Source organism: Puntigrus tetrazona, chromosome 3 (genome assembly GCF_018831695.1).
Source record: "Puntigrus tetrazona isolate hp1 chromosome 3, ASM1883169v1, whole genome shotgun sequence".
In the NCBI taxonomy this organism is placed as follows: Eukaryota; Metazoa; Chordata; class Actinopteri; order Cypriniformes; family Cyprinidae; genus Puntigrus; species Puntigrus tetrazona.
The window spans coordinates 26,934,199-26,953,626 of NC_056701.1; the positions used below are offsets into that span (position 1 = coordinate 26,934,199).

Genomic DNA, 19,428 nt, shown 5'->3' on the forward strand with positions numbered 1-19,428 from the left:
CGTCCCAAACAGACACCAAAAAGACCCGAATGTTCACAATTCACTTTATTATTCAAAAGTACAGGACACATATTTGAAATTTCAAAGGTAAGGCAATTAACTTACGTTATTATTTATTAGCAATTCTCGGTGTGTAATATCGCCCCCCTGTGGCTTTAAATACTAAAAGAAACGATGGGGAACGCCAGAAGCGCGCGCACACGCGACCAAAAAAACCCAAAATAACTCGATTTAAAACGGTGTGTGGTTACAATGGACTTTCTCATGGCACTTTGTGTTCACTGTGAAAAACGTACGAGACAAATCGATTCACATTTCACATCGACCTCCGAGTCGTACAGCGTGAGGGGTATGAAAGGGTGACATGCTTGCGCGCGAAGCAAAAAACAAACCCATGTTTACCTCAGAATCAAGCCCGACTCGGTCCAGTCAAGCCGTTGTGATTGTTTTCGAGTCAATATACACCGATTGTAAACATAATACTTAACATAAGCTGATATTCTGACTCTGCAAGACGCTCAAATATACAGTAAAAAACACTACAGACACAAGCTCACCGCCCGAGCACAACTGCGTGGCGTATAATGTGATTCAACACCAATATATTTCATACCGTGTGTAGATAGAGGCTATAAACATCGGAGAAGAAACCCGGAAACCACGTTACACGAACAAACGTACCTGGAATAAATCAGACACACCGGGTACTGTACACACCTGGATTAATACGGTTTATAAAGCAGAAACGTATTACTCTGATGCACCTCAGCAGTATTTGGCTGTATATTCCTGACTAAAAAGCGAACGGGGGTCTGGACACATCAAAACGAAGCAGGTTTCATTCACACGCGTCTTGGCGTAGGAGCATCGGCCGTCCCCGGAGCCGCTCACACGAGGCCGCCGCAGCAGTTGGACTTCTGCTTCTGGGACTCGATGTAATCGTGGATCTTGAACTTGGGCTCGTGGGGCTGCTGGATGTTTCTGTGCTTGAGTTCTCTGCGTGGGGGATAAATGAGGAAACATATTCGCGTAATGAAACAGAAACAGAAGTTCAAGGCAATGATGTCTGACAAAGCCTTACGAAAAAACCTTGAAGTGCTTTGAATGAACTTGTGGAAACAAAGCGCGCTCAAGTACGCTACAGTTACTTATTAAATGTGAAATAAGTTCTATATAGAGTGCATTTATAGTTTCTTAATGCTTTGTTACGATGAAGTTTTACTTTAAAATAAAATCATTTTAATACATTTTTATTGATCTTTTATTGTTTATACAGCTATTTTAATGCAATGTATAGTGCATTATACAATATTACATTAATACATTTTAAATATACTGAAGTGAAACTTTGCTACTTATGCGCAATTACTAATATATTTAAATAAAAACTGCATTACATTATAAATGCATTCGGCAACACACCTAAACCATATTTTACAGACAAGAGGAATTTTTAGACTTTATATATAGCTAATAATTACATTTATTTTAATGTAATTATTAGATAAAGGTATAAAAATAAGCCTATATTGTCTGTAAAATATGCTTCAAGTGTGTTGACCAGTGCAGTTATGGTAAACTAAAATAGAATTTCGCTATTGAATTAAATGCAAACTATGATATTAATACAAAACAGACGGATTGTATTAAATTACTATGCAATTGTCTGTTGGAAAATTGTTCTTAATGGTTGGGTGGAAGAAACTATTTAAACTATTTTTACATTTGACAGATACTTAAATGCCACAAAAACCCCAGCAAATTAAAGATGTTTACATTTTGAATTATAAAAACCCGAATGAGGACACTCAATAAGCAGCACTAAAAGAGGCTCGTGAAGATGTTTAATGCTCGTTTAAATCTGCATACAAGCGACAGTTACAGTGACGCGTGTAAAATTCCCCAAAGGTTTACGATACATGAAGAAAATCCTCAAACCTTGCTATGGCGTGGAAAGCGAGCTCCACATTGACGCCGGTCTTGGCACTGGTCTCCATGAAAGGGACTCCATATTCCTTCAGTAAAGAAAAAAGCAGAGCGTCGCAGGTCAATAAAGTGCGCCGTTTACCGATCGTTTGTAACAGCAGGTACGTTCAAAGTCATTTGGCCTCGTACCTTAGCCAGCTTCTCCCCTTCTTCGTGCGTGATCACCCTCTCGGCGGCCATGTCTGACTGCACCAACACAAGCACGCATTAACAGAAAACAACGTATTTGCATTGTCTTACTAAAGTGAAACTACCCTCAAATATAGCACACTTCTGGTATATTTAACCAACAAGAGTGAGAACAGAGGTGAAGGGAATGTCTTTTATCAGCTGTTGGGATTTTATAGGATATACATGACAGTCTGAAAAATCTATTTCTTATGCATTCAGACAAAAACATGTTTGCAGACGGGTTTCATGTTTTATATAATATTTGACACTTTTCGCGATTTATACGGCGCTCATGCTGAGAGGAAAGACGTCTAATTTCCTCGGAGGCCCAAACGGAGCGATCCAGTACGGGCCAGAAAAACATTCTGACAGCTTGTAATGCAAATCAATGAGATCTTTGTAACTTGGATCGCTGGCCTAGTTTACTTTCACTGTAAACGCATTACCGCAAGCACTAGGGGGAGAGCTGAAATGTTGTGTGCTAACTGCATAATCGACACAAATGCTGATGAAGCTCATCCCAGCAAAGCCTACTGCATCTTATTTGATAGCGCTCTAAATGAAGAACATGAAGAAAACCGGCTGATGTCTGATGTGCAGTAAAACATCATTTGCGCCTTTCGAGAGGGGCTGCTTATTTCCGTTCACTCCTTTCAGGAAGTCCCACTTACCTTGTTGCCAAGCAACATGATGACCACATCCTTCTGTGCATACTCGTAGATTTCAGTCAGCCAGGCCTGCGTAGCGATAGACATACAAGAAAGAAAAAAAAAAAAAACACTTTGAAGGACGAGAAACGCATCTGCAGTAGAAATGCGTGTCATTTCACAACCCACGCTATCGGCAGCATGAAATGACAACATCCAAATAAGTGCACGTCTAAAAGCGTCTCCGAGCGTTTGCCGGTCTTACTCTGATGTTGTCGAAGGAGGACTTTCTCGTGATGTCATAGAGCAGCAGCAGAGCTGTAATGGAAAGCACAGCGTGTTCAGATCACAGGTTTATAGTAATTAAACACCGACTCGACGGTCCGCTGCGTTCTTCAGGAGTTGTGACTGTACAAATCTGACCGCCGTGATCTCCCACAGGGACTCAAAAATCGATCAAATGCACTACCGAGAAACTATTTTTGCTATATCACACCATAAGACAGTCAAAATTTGTGTGGATGAAAGCTCACCGGGGCTATAAAGCCCTCCCTCTACCTATTCGATAATCTTAATTTTCATTACGCTCTATATTTTTATTGAAAATTAATGCCTTTCTGATGCGAGCTTTGAAAAAAGGAAAACAAATTCAGCAAAAAGACTATGACGTGCACTTCACCATCAACGCCACTGGAGGCACTGTTTGACAAGCGTCTTTTGTAATGCCTGGCCAATCGCACGTTGGTGGGCGGAGTTAGTGTAAATGGCTTCTTCCAGCAAGGCGGCCTAGCAAAGGCGCTTAGTGTAAATAGTATTTAAACACACATACGTAAAATTTTAATTGGCAAATGCATACGATTTAAATGACAACCATTATTGCATTGATTCGCATTTCCGGCATGCGTGTTTGTCAGCAATTTTTTTTAACCCTAACTGATTTTTATTTCTCAGACTTTCTTCTGTCACCCCAACAGGAATTCTAGCCCATATTGCAATTTATTTTTTCGATGTACTTAAAGCTGGAAGTCTATGTCACTGTGTTCTGTATTAACAGGCTGGTTACATTTATTGGATTTATTCAGGGGTTTAAGTTTATACGAAAAAAGATCCTGTAACTTGTGATTGTTTCAAGTGTATTCAATGACTGAATAAAAACATACGGGTTGTTACCACTATTTTATAAAAGCGATTTACAGGGTAGATTATTACAGTGATTTTACCGAAGCGATCCACATTTGCAACTAGTTAAAACAACATTAACGATCAAGACTAACAAGCAGAACATTTACTTAAAGCAATATTGAATAAAATTTTTTTTTTTTTTTTTTTTATTATTATGTTGCAATTGCAGCTATTTTATAAAAGCATCAAGCCATTTAAGGCTGAATACTAGAGTGTTTATTTTGCTTTGTGTCAGGCCCAAGAAGCCACAGTAGAAATCACGGTAATGAAAGGCCCTACTTGACTTAATTTAATAAGACTTCTAAAGCGAAGGAGGCATCTTTACCCTGAGCATCTCTGTAGTATGCGTGAGTGACACTGCGGAAGCGCTCCTGACCAGCCGTGTCCCAGATCTGCAGGAGAGGAGCATAGGTGTCACAAAAAAGAGTGCATTTGATTGGATGGAAAAAGGCCTAAATAAACCTGAATTTAGAACCTCATGCACCGTTTTAGAAAGAGAGAAACCTGAAACCATTAGGAATAATTTGTTTTGTGATTTCGTCCTGATGTAATAAACCTGATCTTTGAACAGGCAGGAGGCCAACCAAATTGAATTCGGTGAAGAAAATGTGAGCGGTGCAAAACACACCGCCACATGCGGTCTGGCTGGTTGCTAGGGCATTCCTAGGTGGTTGCTAAGGTGTTATCAGTGATCTCCAAGTCAAGAGTTCACTCCATAGTCTTTATGACATTCTGGTCTGTAGAGACAGCCATTCTCCTTCCAGTGTTAGGAAAACTTACTTATAAAAGTGACGAATTACAATATTGCATTACTCCATGAACAAAGTAACTAACTGCGTTTTTATGGAATTGCTTTTATTAGGGTTTCTTTTTGTCACCTGAGCATTTTTAAAAAAAAATGGCAATGTGCTAAGTAACATGGAGACATGCGTTACTTATCTGAAAAAGTAGCCCATTTTCACATTTTCTTGTAAAAAGTAATCTGTTACTTTAGTAGTTACTTGAGAAAAGTAATCCGAAAAGTAATCCGAAAGCTATGGGGTTTTTTTTTTTATCAGTTTTTTTTTCATCAGCAGGTAAACATCTGATCATAACAGCCGTCTGATCAAGTCGCACGATACGAGGCATTCGTCTAGTGCTGCGAAACAATTAATTGCGATAAATCGCATTTGAAAGTTTCTGCACGTGAAAACTGTATATGGTCTAGAAAAGATATCTCCAGTCTGTCATCAGTGGTTCATTCTGTATTTTATGAAGCGGCGGAAACCCATTTTGTAAGGCAAAGACAAAAATAACTTTGTTCAACAATTTTTCTTCTCTGATGCAAACTTCGCTGGATGCAAACTACCTGCGCTGTGGCTGTTTCAGCCGCAACACATGGATACAAAGTTTTATTCAAATCAAATAAAAAAAAAAAAACAAAGAAAACAAACATGGAAACTGTATCCACGTGGCCCGGCTGACACGGAATAGCCTACGTTGGCCCTAAGGTGATGCCGATAGACACAGAGGAGACTAACTGTTGAATAACGTCACGTATAGAAAGTATTCTCGTCTGGATTGAACCACTAATGGCAGATGAGAGTATTTGGACGATGCCTTTCATCATTTTGTGGACCTTTTCTTGGCAGTCAATGGGACATTAACAAGGTTTTCATCAAAAATAACCTCAATTGTGCTTTTAGGGTTTTGGAAAGACATGGGGTGTAAATGATTAAACGACAATTTTCATTTTGGGTCGGAGTAACCCTTTAATAGCGATGCTCGTCTTTGCTTACCTGGAGTTTGACTTTCATGTTATCCACAGTCACCACCTTATTCTACGGGCAACAGGAAGAAGAAACGCCCATTAAAACACACAAAAGCGCTCAGGAAACCACATAACACTTTCTCCATCACAATTGAAAGACAAAATAATGAACAGTAAACAGTTTGTTATTCAAGGAAATCGTGCACGACCAAATAGGAAAACAATTTACTACTAAAGTAAGATCTCTAACTGTGCAATTTTGCTTTTGTGCGGCCAGGCTCTCCACACAGACTTAATTACACAGTGCGGATGAAATAACAGACCAGCACCCTGCTTAATTTCCTGTTGACGTCAGCCGTTACATCCTTTGTGAACTAAATGCTTAAAAAAAAATAATAAAAATCGCACCTTCTGCACTGAGAGGACCAGACTTATCAGATGTTTTTATGCACCAAATGGCAGCGCAATCAGAGACGTCAGTCACACAAATGGAAGTGAGAATTTCAGAGATGAGTAATTATCATCCGCAGACATTCACATGCAGGCGCCCATTTAGGCCGACCAATCTTTCAATCCTGAATATCTGCAGAGCGACCGTAGTTAATGCTGACGGATCAAAAACGTAGGCGTTTAAAGCCGAAACGTGTCTTTTTTTTTTAAAACCACTTTCTCAGCTTAGCATGCAGAGAAAACACAAAAGTGGTTTGATTCGTAGATGCCGCCGGTTACACAAAAGAAACGGCACCCTTCAACTTTATCGCCAGTCTTATGCGGTGGACTAGAGGGCAATCATAATCGCCAAGACGCGCTTTGGCTGCTTACTCCTATCCAGGAAGTTCTGCGTAAATTAAATCGGAGCAGAGCACAAAGCAATTTGAGGAGTACATTAACCGGTTCAATAAGAACGCAAGGTATGTCTCCATTGTTCCTCCAATCATCAGCGCGTATCTGACTTGAACGAAAACACGAATCTTTCTCTTGACAGAAGTGTGTTCGGCGGAGCTCAGATGTCTCATTGTTTCTCCAAGGGTAAAGTCAACAAAAGCTGCAGACGAAGATAAAATGAAATCCACTGACGAGGCCGTAGTGATGATTAGGGACGGGAATTGAGAATTGCTTCCATTTCGGAACTTTGTCCTTAAATTACATTCGTTCTTGAGCTTATCCACTTCACTTCCAATCTTCCATCTTGAAAATTTTCTTTATATTTTTTCTAATTTTACTCTGGTATTGATGTTTTTGCATTTGCTCACAAAAAAAGTACCTGTTTTTTTTATTTATTTTTATTTTTCTCCAGGTGGAACAGCTGGATCCTTACTTTCAGAATAAACCCTTTTGGAATTTCTGGGATTCGTAGTCGTCATCGTTAGGCGAGTTTCTATAGTGATGATTTATAAAAATCTAAAATAATTTCTATTTGTTACAATAGCAAAAGCCTTTCTATAACTACAATGTAATATATATATATATATATATATATGGGAGAGATAGGTTGAAAGTTGTTACATTGATTCATGTTCAAAACTCTAACTTACAGACTAGTTCAAAACTAAATATTCTCTAAAAACCTGTGTGGCTCACTTTCGAAATCAGCGAACCAAAACAATAAATCAACATTTCGGTCCGTTCCTCACACAAATCCATTACGACCGCGTAAGATGCAGCGAGTCGCGCGGATATTTGCGTTTCTTTCATGGAGGGTTTTTGGAGCGTGATGGAGCCTTTGGTCAATATTCACTTACACGTTTGGAACGACATAAATGACATAAACCATCCCGTTAAATCAGCGTCAGTCGAACAAATATTGATGGTGCCTCCTCGAAAGTACTAAAAGAATCAATAATGGAAATGTTAAAAGACCGGGACCAAAGCCAGAATCGTTACATTCCTTGCGATTTCCATTCCCTCAACGGCGATGATATATATGACTATAGGATATTCATCGATCAGTTGCTCTAGGAATCCGTTTGATCTCTCCAAGTCTCAACCTATTATTTGAGAAATGGAAACCTGACCTTGTTTCGGTTACAAGGCCCTTTTTGACACCGGAAAGGATATCGATTTATGAAAAACGTACATCTTTCGGGGGGCCTCTGCCTATCCAGCATAAATCAAGCACAGCCATCAATTTGTTGTAATGGCTTTCCATTTCTCTGGCATCAGACTTGCTCTGCTCTGGCTCCCACACATCCTCATGCTGAGCAAGTGCTACAAGGAAGAGCCCAAAATAGACGCAGGCTATAGTGCTGCCGCTGTGCCATTCAAAAAAAAAAAAAAATACCAGCACGGAAACGCTTCACTGTTTCCCTGAGCCGCAGCAGATAAGATGCTTCATTTCAGACTAATTTTAGACGTCGTTGGCAGACGATCAAAGAATGAGGGTTTAAAAGGGTTTTTGAACTTCCTAAAGACACCTTCTGTCTGAAAGCGCGGCACTTTCTCCTCGAATCTGACGTTCAAAGCCGGTCCGCGTCACATGCCAAGCGTTGACCGTTTTCGAGGTCTTTCGTGCTAACCCTCAGTTCTTTGTAAAAACACACACACACTGTGAAACCAAATTGACTGTCTTGGCTTGAGGGCTGAAATCTATTTGTGGAGGATGACAAACTATATTTTCCTCCAATAAAACGCGCGCCCTTAACGCCAACGGACAACGGCCTCTTGCATTAGAGTGTTGGTGCATTAACCACGATGACTGCAGAAACGAAAACATGACATTATGTTCTCCGTTTAAGAAAATAAACCCTAAATGCAGCTCATCTCGCATTCATGGGCGTATACCTATTTTCGTCCAATGAAATGCTCTCTACAGTGACCATGTCGGAAGCCATTGTTACTCTAGCAAATGATGGAAAATAAAGAACGATGAGCTCTTCGATAGGTCTCACTCGAATTTTCAGTAGGTTTCTCTTAAGCAATGCTAAAGAATCATTTTAGTATATCAAGTACAAAATTAGTCTACGTACATTACGAAAGTCTACTTTTTTTTTCCAAATCTGGGTAATGCATGCAAGTTTTCATATTTAAACACACCCCAGTTTAAGTTTAAAACTAAAAATATTTTTTTCTACTCCAACCAAGTGCTTGGGGCAGGTGCACGGCTCAAGACCCGGAGTGTCACGGGGCGACGGGTTAATCATTCAGCCAGACTGAAACGTGAACGAGCATCAGACTGCCCCGTTATATCCAAACACTTCAAGACATCTTGAGTGGCACAATGGCTTCACAGATTTGGCCGAGAGGCTGCTGGACTGCACCAACACCACTTGAGAAGACCACAGAGATTTGCAGTTAAATGCCAATGGAGAGTGAACACACACACACACACACACACGACCTCTATGAAGTGCCAGAACAGCTTATTGATTATATGCTGGATGTAAGTGTTAAAGGGTCATATCAGTTTTCCTGAGCATCTTGTTTTCGCCTCTGAGGTTCCACTTATAATATTACATTTTGATTAATCATTTGCTCCCTCTTCCTGACTCTCAGAAATATTTTTGGAAAAAAATTTTCCACAGAGGAAATTAATACATGTTCGGAATGACACGAGGGCAAATAACTGACAGATATTTCAATTTGGGGTAAATTATCTCTATAAACACCTTCTTCAGATGTGAAATAAGCGAAAGCACTGTGCCGCGAGCGGCGGGTTTGCTTTCGGGATCTAATGTAGTCTGTGACGTCTCATCCTTCAACAACGGCCTCTTGGCAAAGAGGCATTATATTGCGACATCGGTGCGATTCATAAAATAACCTGCACTAAAATGTGAGACTCAAACCACGGAGACTAAATAATGAAGCTTAAAAAAAAACAACGAGCTGCTATACGTTCACACCACAAGCATACTCCTATTGTTAGTTAAATAGCAAGCGATATAAAGGCTTGATTACACCAAAGTCCATAACTGTATAAAGATATATAACCCAGGTAATGAATGTTCTCAGAACACCGGTTAACATCTAAACAGAACGTTCATTTAAACGTTTAAAATCTATTCATTGTTCATGGATACAATTCGTGCATTTTTAGAACATTTAGAGATCATTCCTAACTAACGTTTCAACCATGTTTTTGCTAAATCGAACCGTAGTGACCAAACTGAATAATAAAAAAATATCGAGAGCCATTTAAAATGAACTCAAGAGCTTGAGCATTTAAAGAGACTTTTAACTTATTTTGGTTCAACAAAAAAAAAAAAACATTGATCTCTAGATAGAAACGTGTTGTGTAAAGAGCAGCAAACCAGCTCCGTCCACTGCCGGCTCACCCTAAAGTCTATCCCCACAGTGGCAATGAAGTTGCCTCCCAGAAAGGCACCGTCTTTAAAGCGCACCAGGACGCAGGTCTTCCCCACTGCCGAGTCTCCCAGCAGCATCACCTAAAGGCATTGGGGTCAGAGACAGCTGTTAGGCCTACAACCACATCCTGGTTCCGTTTAATCGGCTTTAACTGTTCGCCAACTCCGTTCACAACCCAGTTACTTCCATAAATTGACATTTCGGAGCGGAACGAGACAAAACGGTCAAGCGAGAATCGGCTTTATCTGTCGAAAATGAGCGAGGGGAGTCCGGTTAAGAGAAAAAGAATCAAACGATTGAGAGCGTCGAGCGGGAACTAGGGTCGCCCGCGTTCCCTCGATGACTTTTTTTGCTTGGTAATGGACGCGAACGTCAAATTGTGAAACGCGGTTGCCCAATTGTGCTTTCCTGAAATTGCAGAATGCTCTTTGCTGAAACTGCCCTTGCTCAATTCCAACATCACGCGTTTTCGGCTTCGAATAAAACGGAGGCAAAAAAAAAAAAAAAACGTCTCTCGTTGGACTGAAACGAATGCTCGAGGGATCCTTCTGGAAGCCCTGAGACTTCTTCATTGAATTAGAGCACATCAACACGTCTTCAGGCTCCCTGAGTCAATATTTACCCAACAGAGAGGGAGAAGCCAAAGTGCTATCGCGTTACTTAAATATTAAAAGGAAATCATCAAATAATATATATATATATATATATATATATATATATATATATATATATATATATATATATATATATATATAAAAAAAAGGCGGTGCACTTTATACAGCGGTGGTTCTCAACTGGTGGTTGCGGGCAGGCAGGCTAGAGAAGAACAATGCAATGCAATAATAATAAAAATGCTTTGCTAAGTTTATCATAATTTGAATAGCCATTTTCTTTACTTCCTGTAGACTAGGTCTTTTTGACAACGCGTTTAGTCGCGTAAAACCAGTTTTGAAGAGCCACCGCTATACCGCACCACCAGACGCGAACTGTTATTAAACCTGCAGGCAAAACGACACATTTGCGGTCGTTTAAAGTTCCGAGCATGCCTTTGCCTGCTTCAAAAGTGATTTCCGAGTAGAAGACGCACGCTCGATCGCGCGCGCGCCACAGGTGCCAACTAACGCCGGGCAAAAAAAATAAAATAAATTCGGACACAGCGACGACCGCCACAACGCGAAGCGTGACACCAGCAATAAACTGAACAATAAAATGTAACTCACACCTTGAAGGCGATGTCAAAATACTCATTGACCGAGGCGCATCGCTCCAGCACGTTTCTCGACGTCCCGTTTTTAACCCCGTTCTCCGTCAACGTTGCTTTTTTGATTGACATCGCGGAAACAAATAACGAGGATCTCGCTTTCGGTGTTCTTCTCAAGACGCGCCGGTGACTATATCACGAACGCATCGCATAGTGCGTCTGAAACGCGCCCAAACTTCGTCGGATGCGGGCTGAGGGTGAGGATACGTGGACGCCAAAAAAAACAAAACAAATGCATCTATCCGAAAAGCGTCCTCTTCGTCGTCGCTAAAGCGCGAAGACGCGAACCATGATCGTTATCGTGCAGTTGCGCGCGTAATCTCGCGCGCCGCAGAAGAAGATCTCCCCGCTGCACACATGAGCAACAGGCTCCGGCGGGTAACGCGCGCGCGCTCAGGTGCCGGATCACAGCTGATCACGCTGATTGAGAGGAGGAGACCGAGCAGTGACACCCATCAAGCGACGCGACTAAACCAGACGCGCCCATTATCATCTGCGAACTCTCCGACGCCTCGTTGATTATCATATGAGCGCTGTGGTTTTGTCGCGTCGCTTCTGTTGAGCGGCAAACACCGCCCGGTATGTCTTCCGTGCGCAATACCACCGTTTTCCCACAGGGGGCGCTTCGGGGCTCACAAAGCTCAACGCTCCGTTTAACCTCGTTCAAATCTTAAACTGCGTTTTGATGTAACGGAAGCATGCGCACGCCAGAACGTCTAATCGTTCGGATGTATTAACAGCAAGCGCTTGCACGTGAAATACGCGTTTTAGAAATCTGTAATAATTACGCGGAAAGAAATAGCATCGCGGACGACTGCGATTAATCCATCGCGGTGAAAAGTAACACGCACCACGTGACTCCTGTGGCGCCTCAGAAGCGGACGTTAATAAGATCTTACTTATTTATGACTCAATAATGATACCGAGAAACACTGGTAATGTATGTGTATTGAAAATAGGAGCTCGTTTGTTGAATATAATAATTGTTGTTTACCTGACGCAAACGCCGGGCTTCCGAGCCCCGCCCTTTTCGTAATTTCGTCAGTCTATCGCGTCTTTCCATTTCTGTGAGAGAGTTTCGCTTCATATCGTGGTTTGTCGCGGCGCTTGCGGCCAGCGCAGATGGGGTTTGACCAAACGCGGCTCGTTGTAATGGCAAAAGCATAAAGGTGCAGCCAAGTCACTTCTTTTATAACTTACCTGAAATATAAACGCCTGTTCAGCAGGGCTAAACTGTCCCGCATTTGTCCGTACGATAACGGGTCCATCAGGGGAAATATAAAACGCAATAATTCCAAAGCTGCACTTTACGACTTTTAATAAGCGTTACAGATTAATTGAGCTTTGATTCTGATTCAAAAGCGCGTGTTTGGTGCGCCCTCTGCTGAACGACACCCGCTATCGGCCATTAACTGCATCTCACATAATAAGAGAAAACATGAAAAGCACACTAGCTTTAATGCTCATTTATATTTAACAGTATTTTTTTTCCCTCTCTCCTATGATCTGCCCGTCTCCAGCAGGACGGCTGTAAGCACCAGTGAAGTATCCACGTGGTTTACCTAATAGGTATTTAATCGTGCACATAAAAAAAAATATGAACACATTTCCATAATGCACTCTGCTCACATATTAAACACCCTGTTGCACACACAAAAACACAGAGACTAATTACAAAATATGAAGGAAAAAAACAAACACAAACAGTGACGATCCAACCGAGGCCAGACAGATCCCTCTGTAATTATAATCAGAGCCTGCAGTAAAATGATCATTATCATATTATTGTAATCAGACGCTCTCTGTTGAGAAAGCCCAGCGGCTCTCTGCGGGGAGTTACGGCGTAGAGGATGCAGCCACGGAGAAGCTATTGATATTTGTGTGTCGGTTAACACAAGCGCGTGTGGTTGATATCAGCAGTAAAGCATTTACACGCAAGGTTAGCATGTAGAGGATGGCAGCGTTTTACAGCCCCCTTGTAAATTCCCACAAGCTGCGTGACAAATTAACGTAAAACAATGCAATTTAATGCAAAATGATGCATATCGTTTAATTGAATGTAATTTGAGGTGACAAAAAGGCCCTGCTCCTTTTTGTATTTTTAATATTTGTCTCAGCGTTTACGTTTGCATGGCGTTAAAAAGTCTGTTTAACGTCATAAAGATGTCAACTGACTGAAATACTTACAAAACGTGGCGCAAAACAATGACTGTAATTTTCAAGAAAACAAAAATTCATTTTTAATACCCTTTTTGTTTCAATAAATAACAATAATAATAATAATTTTGAGGTGACTTTGTAATATTAAATGTATTAAAAAAGAATACATTAAATAATACGTAATATAAAATAAATAATGCACGTTTTTTCTTAAGTAAATGTAAGATTTCTTTAGTGCCGTCAAACGATCATCACCATTAATCATATTTCATAATTCAATTATGCGTACTGTGTATGTTGTATATATAACGTATATATAAATACACATACATACAGTATGTATTTTGAAAATATTTAAATGTAGTTACATGTCTATATTTATATTTATAAATAGAGGTCCTATTATAAATGTAATACAAATCATATAATCTATATTATACCGAAATATTTAACATATAAATATATACATGCATATCTGTGTAGTTAATTAATCGCAATTTGACAGCACTAAATTATATCGTATATAAATATATTTAATATAAAAACATATTTTTCTTAAATATGTACATGCATGAGTGCGCACTTAAAACACACACACACACACACACACACATTGTGAAAACAGAAACTTTTATTTTGGATTAATCAGATTGCTAGTTATTTATTTATTTATTTATTTTTGAGCCGCTCATCCAGTCTTATGTTTTGCAAAAGTGAAAAAAAAAAAAAAAAAAAAGCTCTGTGACGTTGTGCACGTTGAGACTCACCGTGAAGCCGATGCCCACAGTAGCAGAGAAGGATCCCGGGATGAATTTCCCCTGATCGAACTGCACTAACAGAGACGTCTTCCCCACTCCGCTGTCTCCAACTAGTATGGTCTGCAACACAGACACGGACAGACGCGCAGACAGATGGAGGGTCATACGCAGTGTGAGGATAAAGGTACCGTGACGCTTTTGTGGCTGTCGGATGTTGGTAGATGGCAGCAAACGTGATTCTCTACGTCTCTGTTAGCGCGCCCGTGTGAACCCGAGGGGAGGTGATTTCACACACCCACCGAAATCAGCGAAACCACACACGGTTGAAAGACACCGAGCGCAGACGGCCAAGAAAAGTGAAGTTAGCGAAGAGAAAACGCCCTGCTTTTCGACACTTAGTTCGCTGTTACGTCGTCTAGGCTCCGACAAACTCGGTCAAGTGTCTTCAGTGCGTTGGCAAGTGCACAAATGCACCTCTTCTGCTGAACGTTGAAGATATTTTAAGGAAATTGGGCAACTGAACTCCAGTGGCTCAGTAAATGGCCACTATCAACTGTTTTGCTACCAAAATTCAGACAAGTTTGGAACAACCTGAGGGTGAGTAAATGCGCACATCTGCAAAAAGATGCGTCTGTTAAAGATCCCTTGATCTGGAAAGCATCTGCTGTTTACAAACGTCTGGCAGACGTCTTTCAGGTGTCGGTATCACATGCATTTTAAATCGTAAACATCTTAAAAGGCACCTAATAGACGTCTCGTGACGTCCAGTAGACGTATTGCAGACCTAAATAACATAAAGAAGTCAAACGGATGTCTCCTAGATGCTAACATTGGACGCAGCAAAGCAAAATTCACAAGCCATGCGCTAAAAATACAGCGCGAAGTACATGCAAAACGTGAACAAACATTCAGGCAAGTGACAAAGCCTGGGAATAATTAACTTAATTTCCCCTTCGCTGCATTCTCAGATCTACATAGTGTGATTTCTGCCCGATCTGGAATGAATAAATGAGCCTTTAGTACTGCGGGGACGATCATAGCTAGAGTTGTAAAGGCAGATTAGTCACTTTCATGTTGACACCTGCTACTGGCGTCAACAAGAATTAGTTTGGTGGTGCAGCTTTCTCATCAAGATATCAGGCAAGGTGTTTGCTAATGGTGCTGTTCGCAAAGACAGGCGTCGCCGTCCGCGATGACAAAAACTAGCATGTGCTGGTTTCCTATGTTTTCGAAGCACGGCAGCCCCGGAGCTAATTATAAGGAAGACGCTGGCCATGTTTCCATCCAAGGGTCGAATTAAACCTGTGCGCAAAACTGGAATACCGCACGAAACGTGCAAATAAAGCACCGTTTCCGTTCCAGCGAACAAAAACGCCACTTCCTGGACCAGGCTAGCGACATTTAAAACCAGCCCTGTCTCATGAAAACGCGTAACAAAATAGCACGGCAAATGAATATTAAAACGTGTAGTACTGATGAGCAAAAAATGGACTTTGGCGGGCATGTAATATGACGTTTTCGCATGCACATGCGTATGAGATGCGTTTTTCATCTACATATGATATGCGTCTACCCCATGACCCCACACCTACCCATCATACAAGCTAAAGTCCATTTTTGCGTCCATTTGTTGTGCTATTTATATGCACTTTCACGAAATGGGGTGGTCTACAACAGTTTTGAGATTTTTATTATAGACTAAACTTTTTCTTTGAATAGGACGGTCTTGTAATATATTGATATGAAAACAACTAGTGAAAGAAAATACATTTAATTGATTGTATATTGCATATAACCACCCAGTAATGGCATGGGAACACATTGAAAACACTCTACAACAATAAAACCACTCCGAGCAACCCAGCAACCGCTTTAAAAAAAGCCCTAGCAACCGCCCAGACCACTCAAGCATTGCGATTGTGAGTTTCCACGCTCATCCTGAGACGTGCCGCTCCTCATTAGCGTTGAAGCAATCGCCGACACGAAAACACCCCCTTGTTTCTTTCTCAGTCTCACACTTGCCCCCTTTTGAATGTCCTGTGGCACAGGGCAGCGCGCCGCATCTCTGCAGGGACCGAGAGGACGTGGGCGTCATCCAGCTCTGGTTGCCATGGTTATCACATCCGGTCGAGCGTCTGGCCAGAGGCTGCAAAAGCACACACGGCTCGTTCCTGACATTTATCAGCCGGAGGGCAGATGGGTGGCTGTGCTCCGCTCGGTTTAATCTAGTGTCTCACTATGTTGCCCTGCGCTTTAATGAAATCCAGCGCTCCTCCGTTCCCTGCAGTGAGGACATGACTCAGGTTCAACCTCTCATACTCTCCTGAGGTGATGTTTGGTGACTCTTCCTGTGCTGAACCCAGAGAGCCTCAAACATCTGACATACAATCATAAACATCTTAAAGACATCTATAAACGTCTCTTTGACATCTCATAGGAGACGTCCTATTGCAGATGATCGAAAGATGAGACAACTCGTTTTGTGGCTCTTTAAATCTCCGATTGCTTTTCATATTTACTTAAAGCATGGACAGCAGAAGGAGTTTTTCAATCTCAACCACGAGGTTGCTTTACTTCTTCTCGATGTTGATATTGCTTCACAAAACTTGATGCCTTCGGCCGGCAGGCAAAGCGTGTTTGTTTTGGAGCTTTCAAATCTCGGTAACATCTGGCAAAATTCGCTAAGTGCGTCTTTAAACCAACGGATGGTAATCTGCTCTTGTTTGGAGGATTTGATCACCTGTCAACCATACTCCCCGCGAAGGGTCAGTGGAGAGGTATTTGTTGTTCGCTTGAGACCGTTTAGATGATGGGATGAATATACGTGTGTTCTTCTGAGTTTCATGAAAGAATCAAACGCATGAGTCACGTAGCAATGCTTTGCACTGCTGAACCAACAAATACCTGTGGGATGATTTTAGGAGATGAATCGTGTCGAAAACAGAGCCCTCGGGCTATAAACCTCTATTACTATTTCATACAGAGCTCATCCATTTTTGATATTCCTTAAATCCCTCATCACTTATTCAGCTATGAAATGCTTGATTAAGGAAGAAAACAATGGAACGAATCGCATGGGGCACGTGACGGGGACACAGAATGCCATTACCATGGCAACACATGCATTTCCACAGCCAATGCCCTATAGTCTCTCCTTCAGTGCATAGCGCTAAGATACTTCGTTATTATAGCTTAACACAGCCTAAAAGCTTGACATATGAGTCTACTTCCTGGACTTTTCTTATTACAATGCTTATATATATATATATATATATATATATATATATATATATAATTGTTTTAACCAGGAAATGTTAGCATGTTTTATTCACCCTATCTACCTATCATCTAGTCTTTCTGAGAACGTTTTGCCATGTACCATTTCAATAATACAAAGCTGCTTACAGAGAAACATATTTACTCAAAGGAGTTACCGATGTGCTTTACAACTCATGTTTCTTTAATAAACTCATTTCCTGTCCACATAGTACTTTAAAAATGTAAATGACAACAACTGAAATCAGCTTAAATCTGGGTCTTTGAGTCTCTGATATTCTTGTCTTAGATACAGGTCAGCTCTCTCCTTTGGTACTTTGTCTATTTCATCACACAGCTAGTGAAAATCACGTCTGCTTGCTTAGAAAAGTCTTGACACACCTCTCATAAACAAGCCACGTGATATGAAAAAGTATTCACAAAAACCCCCCCAAAACAACCAACCAACCAAAAACAACTAGATGTGGATTGCAGCACTGTAAATACAGTAACTAATATTTCCTGTAGGCCTGATTATGATCTCAGTGTGAACATATAAACAATCCCACAAAAAAAATTAAACAATAAAGCCCACAGATACATTAAAAGCACTTTTTTTGTAGAATGAGTCAATATACAGTACAACAAAACCTCATCCACCTCTCTGAATGAATATAACCGCTCCACCTCCGTGGCCTAGAGGTGGGTGTGTAATTGATGCAGCCGTGTACAGCATTGCACTGGTTTATACAGCTCTCTGGCTCTGACTGTGAGACTGGTGGGTGTCTGACTTCCTGTACAAGAGCCACAATCACAGCTGAGAAACTCTGAGAAAATAGAAACTAGCAAAAGAGACACAAATAGACAGCAGAAAGATCAAAAGAAAGACGGACATAGATAGATAGATAGATAGATAGATAGATAGATAGATAGATAGATAGATAGACAGACAAGCAGATAGATCAATAGAAAGACAGACAGATAGATGGACAGACAAACGGACGGACAGATAGACAGATAGATAGATCAGTAGGTAGACAGACAGACAGACAGACAGACAGACAGACAGACAGACAGATAGATAGATAGATCAGTAGGTAGACAGACAGATAGATAGATAGATAGATAGATAGATAGATAGATAGATAGATAGATAGATAGATAGATAGATAGATAGATAGATAGATAGATAGATAGATAGATAGATAGATAGATAGATAGATAGATAGATAGATAGATAGATAGATAGATAGACAAGCAGATAAATCAATAGAAAGACAGATAGACAGACAGACAGATAGATGGACAGACAAACAGACGGGCGGACAGGTAGGTAGGTAGGTAGACACAGACAGACAGACAGACAGACAGACAGATAGATAGATCAGTATACATACAGATAGATAGATAGATCAGTAGACAGACAGATAGATAGACAAGCAGATAGATCAATAGAAAGACAGACAGACAGACAGACAGACAGATAGATAGATAGATAGATAGACAAGCAGATAGATCAATAGAAAGACAGACAGACAGACAGACAGACAGATAGACAGATAGATAGATAGATAGATAGATAGATAGATAGATAGATAGATAGATAGATAGATAGATAGACAAGCAGATAGATCAATAGTAAGACAGACACAGACAGGGTGGTGGTGGTCACCTTGTGCATGAGCTCTTCATTGTAAGTGAGGAGGAGTGTGCTGCTGGACAGTGTATGTCCTTCCTCTGTGTCTGTGTCCACTGGAGAGGAGCCGTAAGCGCTGTCGGGATCAGCAGGCTCTCCCTGCTCCACCGGCTCCAGCTCTGAAGTGTTCTCCATCATCAGCTCCATGTGCGAGGCTCTTCTCAACAGCAGGTCTTTGACAGTCATTGAGACTTTTCCTCGCTGACTCGATCGTCTCAGAGATATCACACCGTCTCTTAGCGTGTCTTGTCTCTAATGTG

The 19,428-nt window shown here is 41.0% G+C and overlaps 1 protein-coding gene across 2 annotated transcripts; it reads right to left on the bottom strand.

The window, feature by feature from the left end:
- Window positions 1-30: 30 nt before the first annotated feature.
- LOC122341625 (ras-related protein Rab-37-like) lies at window positions 31-19,369 on the bottom strand. Of its 2 annotated transcripts, none has more exons than XM_043235114.1 (9): window positions 19,145-19,369; window positions 14,227-14,337; window positions 5,765-5,806; window positions 4,312-4,378; window positions 3,070-3,122; window positions 2,829-2,894; window positions 2,116-2,172; window positions 1,939-2,015; window positions 31-996 (listed from the first exon to the last, which is right to left on the bottom strand). In XM_043235114.1, exons 1-9 carry the CDS (start codon window positions 19,352-19,354, stop codon window positions 888-890), a joined length of 792 nt encoding a protein of 263 aa, XP_043091049.1. In that variant the 5' UTR covers window positions 19,355-19,369; the 3' UTR covers window positions 31-887. The 2 variants fall into 2 exon arrangements, with proteins under 2 accessions (XP_043091049.1, XP_043091050.1); XM_043235115.1 differs by lacking the exons at window positions 14,227-14,337; window positions 19,145-19,369 and adding exons at window positions 10,008-10,118; window positions 11,261-11,829.
- Window positions 19,370-19,428: the final 59 nt, after the last annotated feature.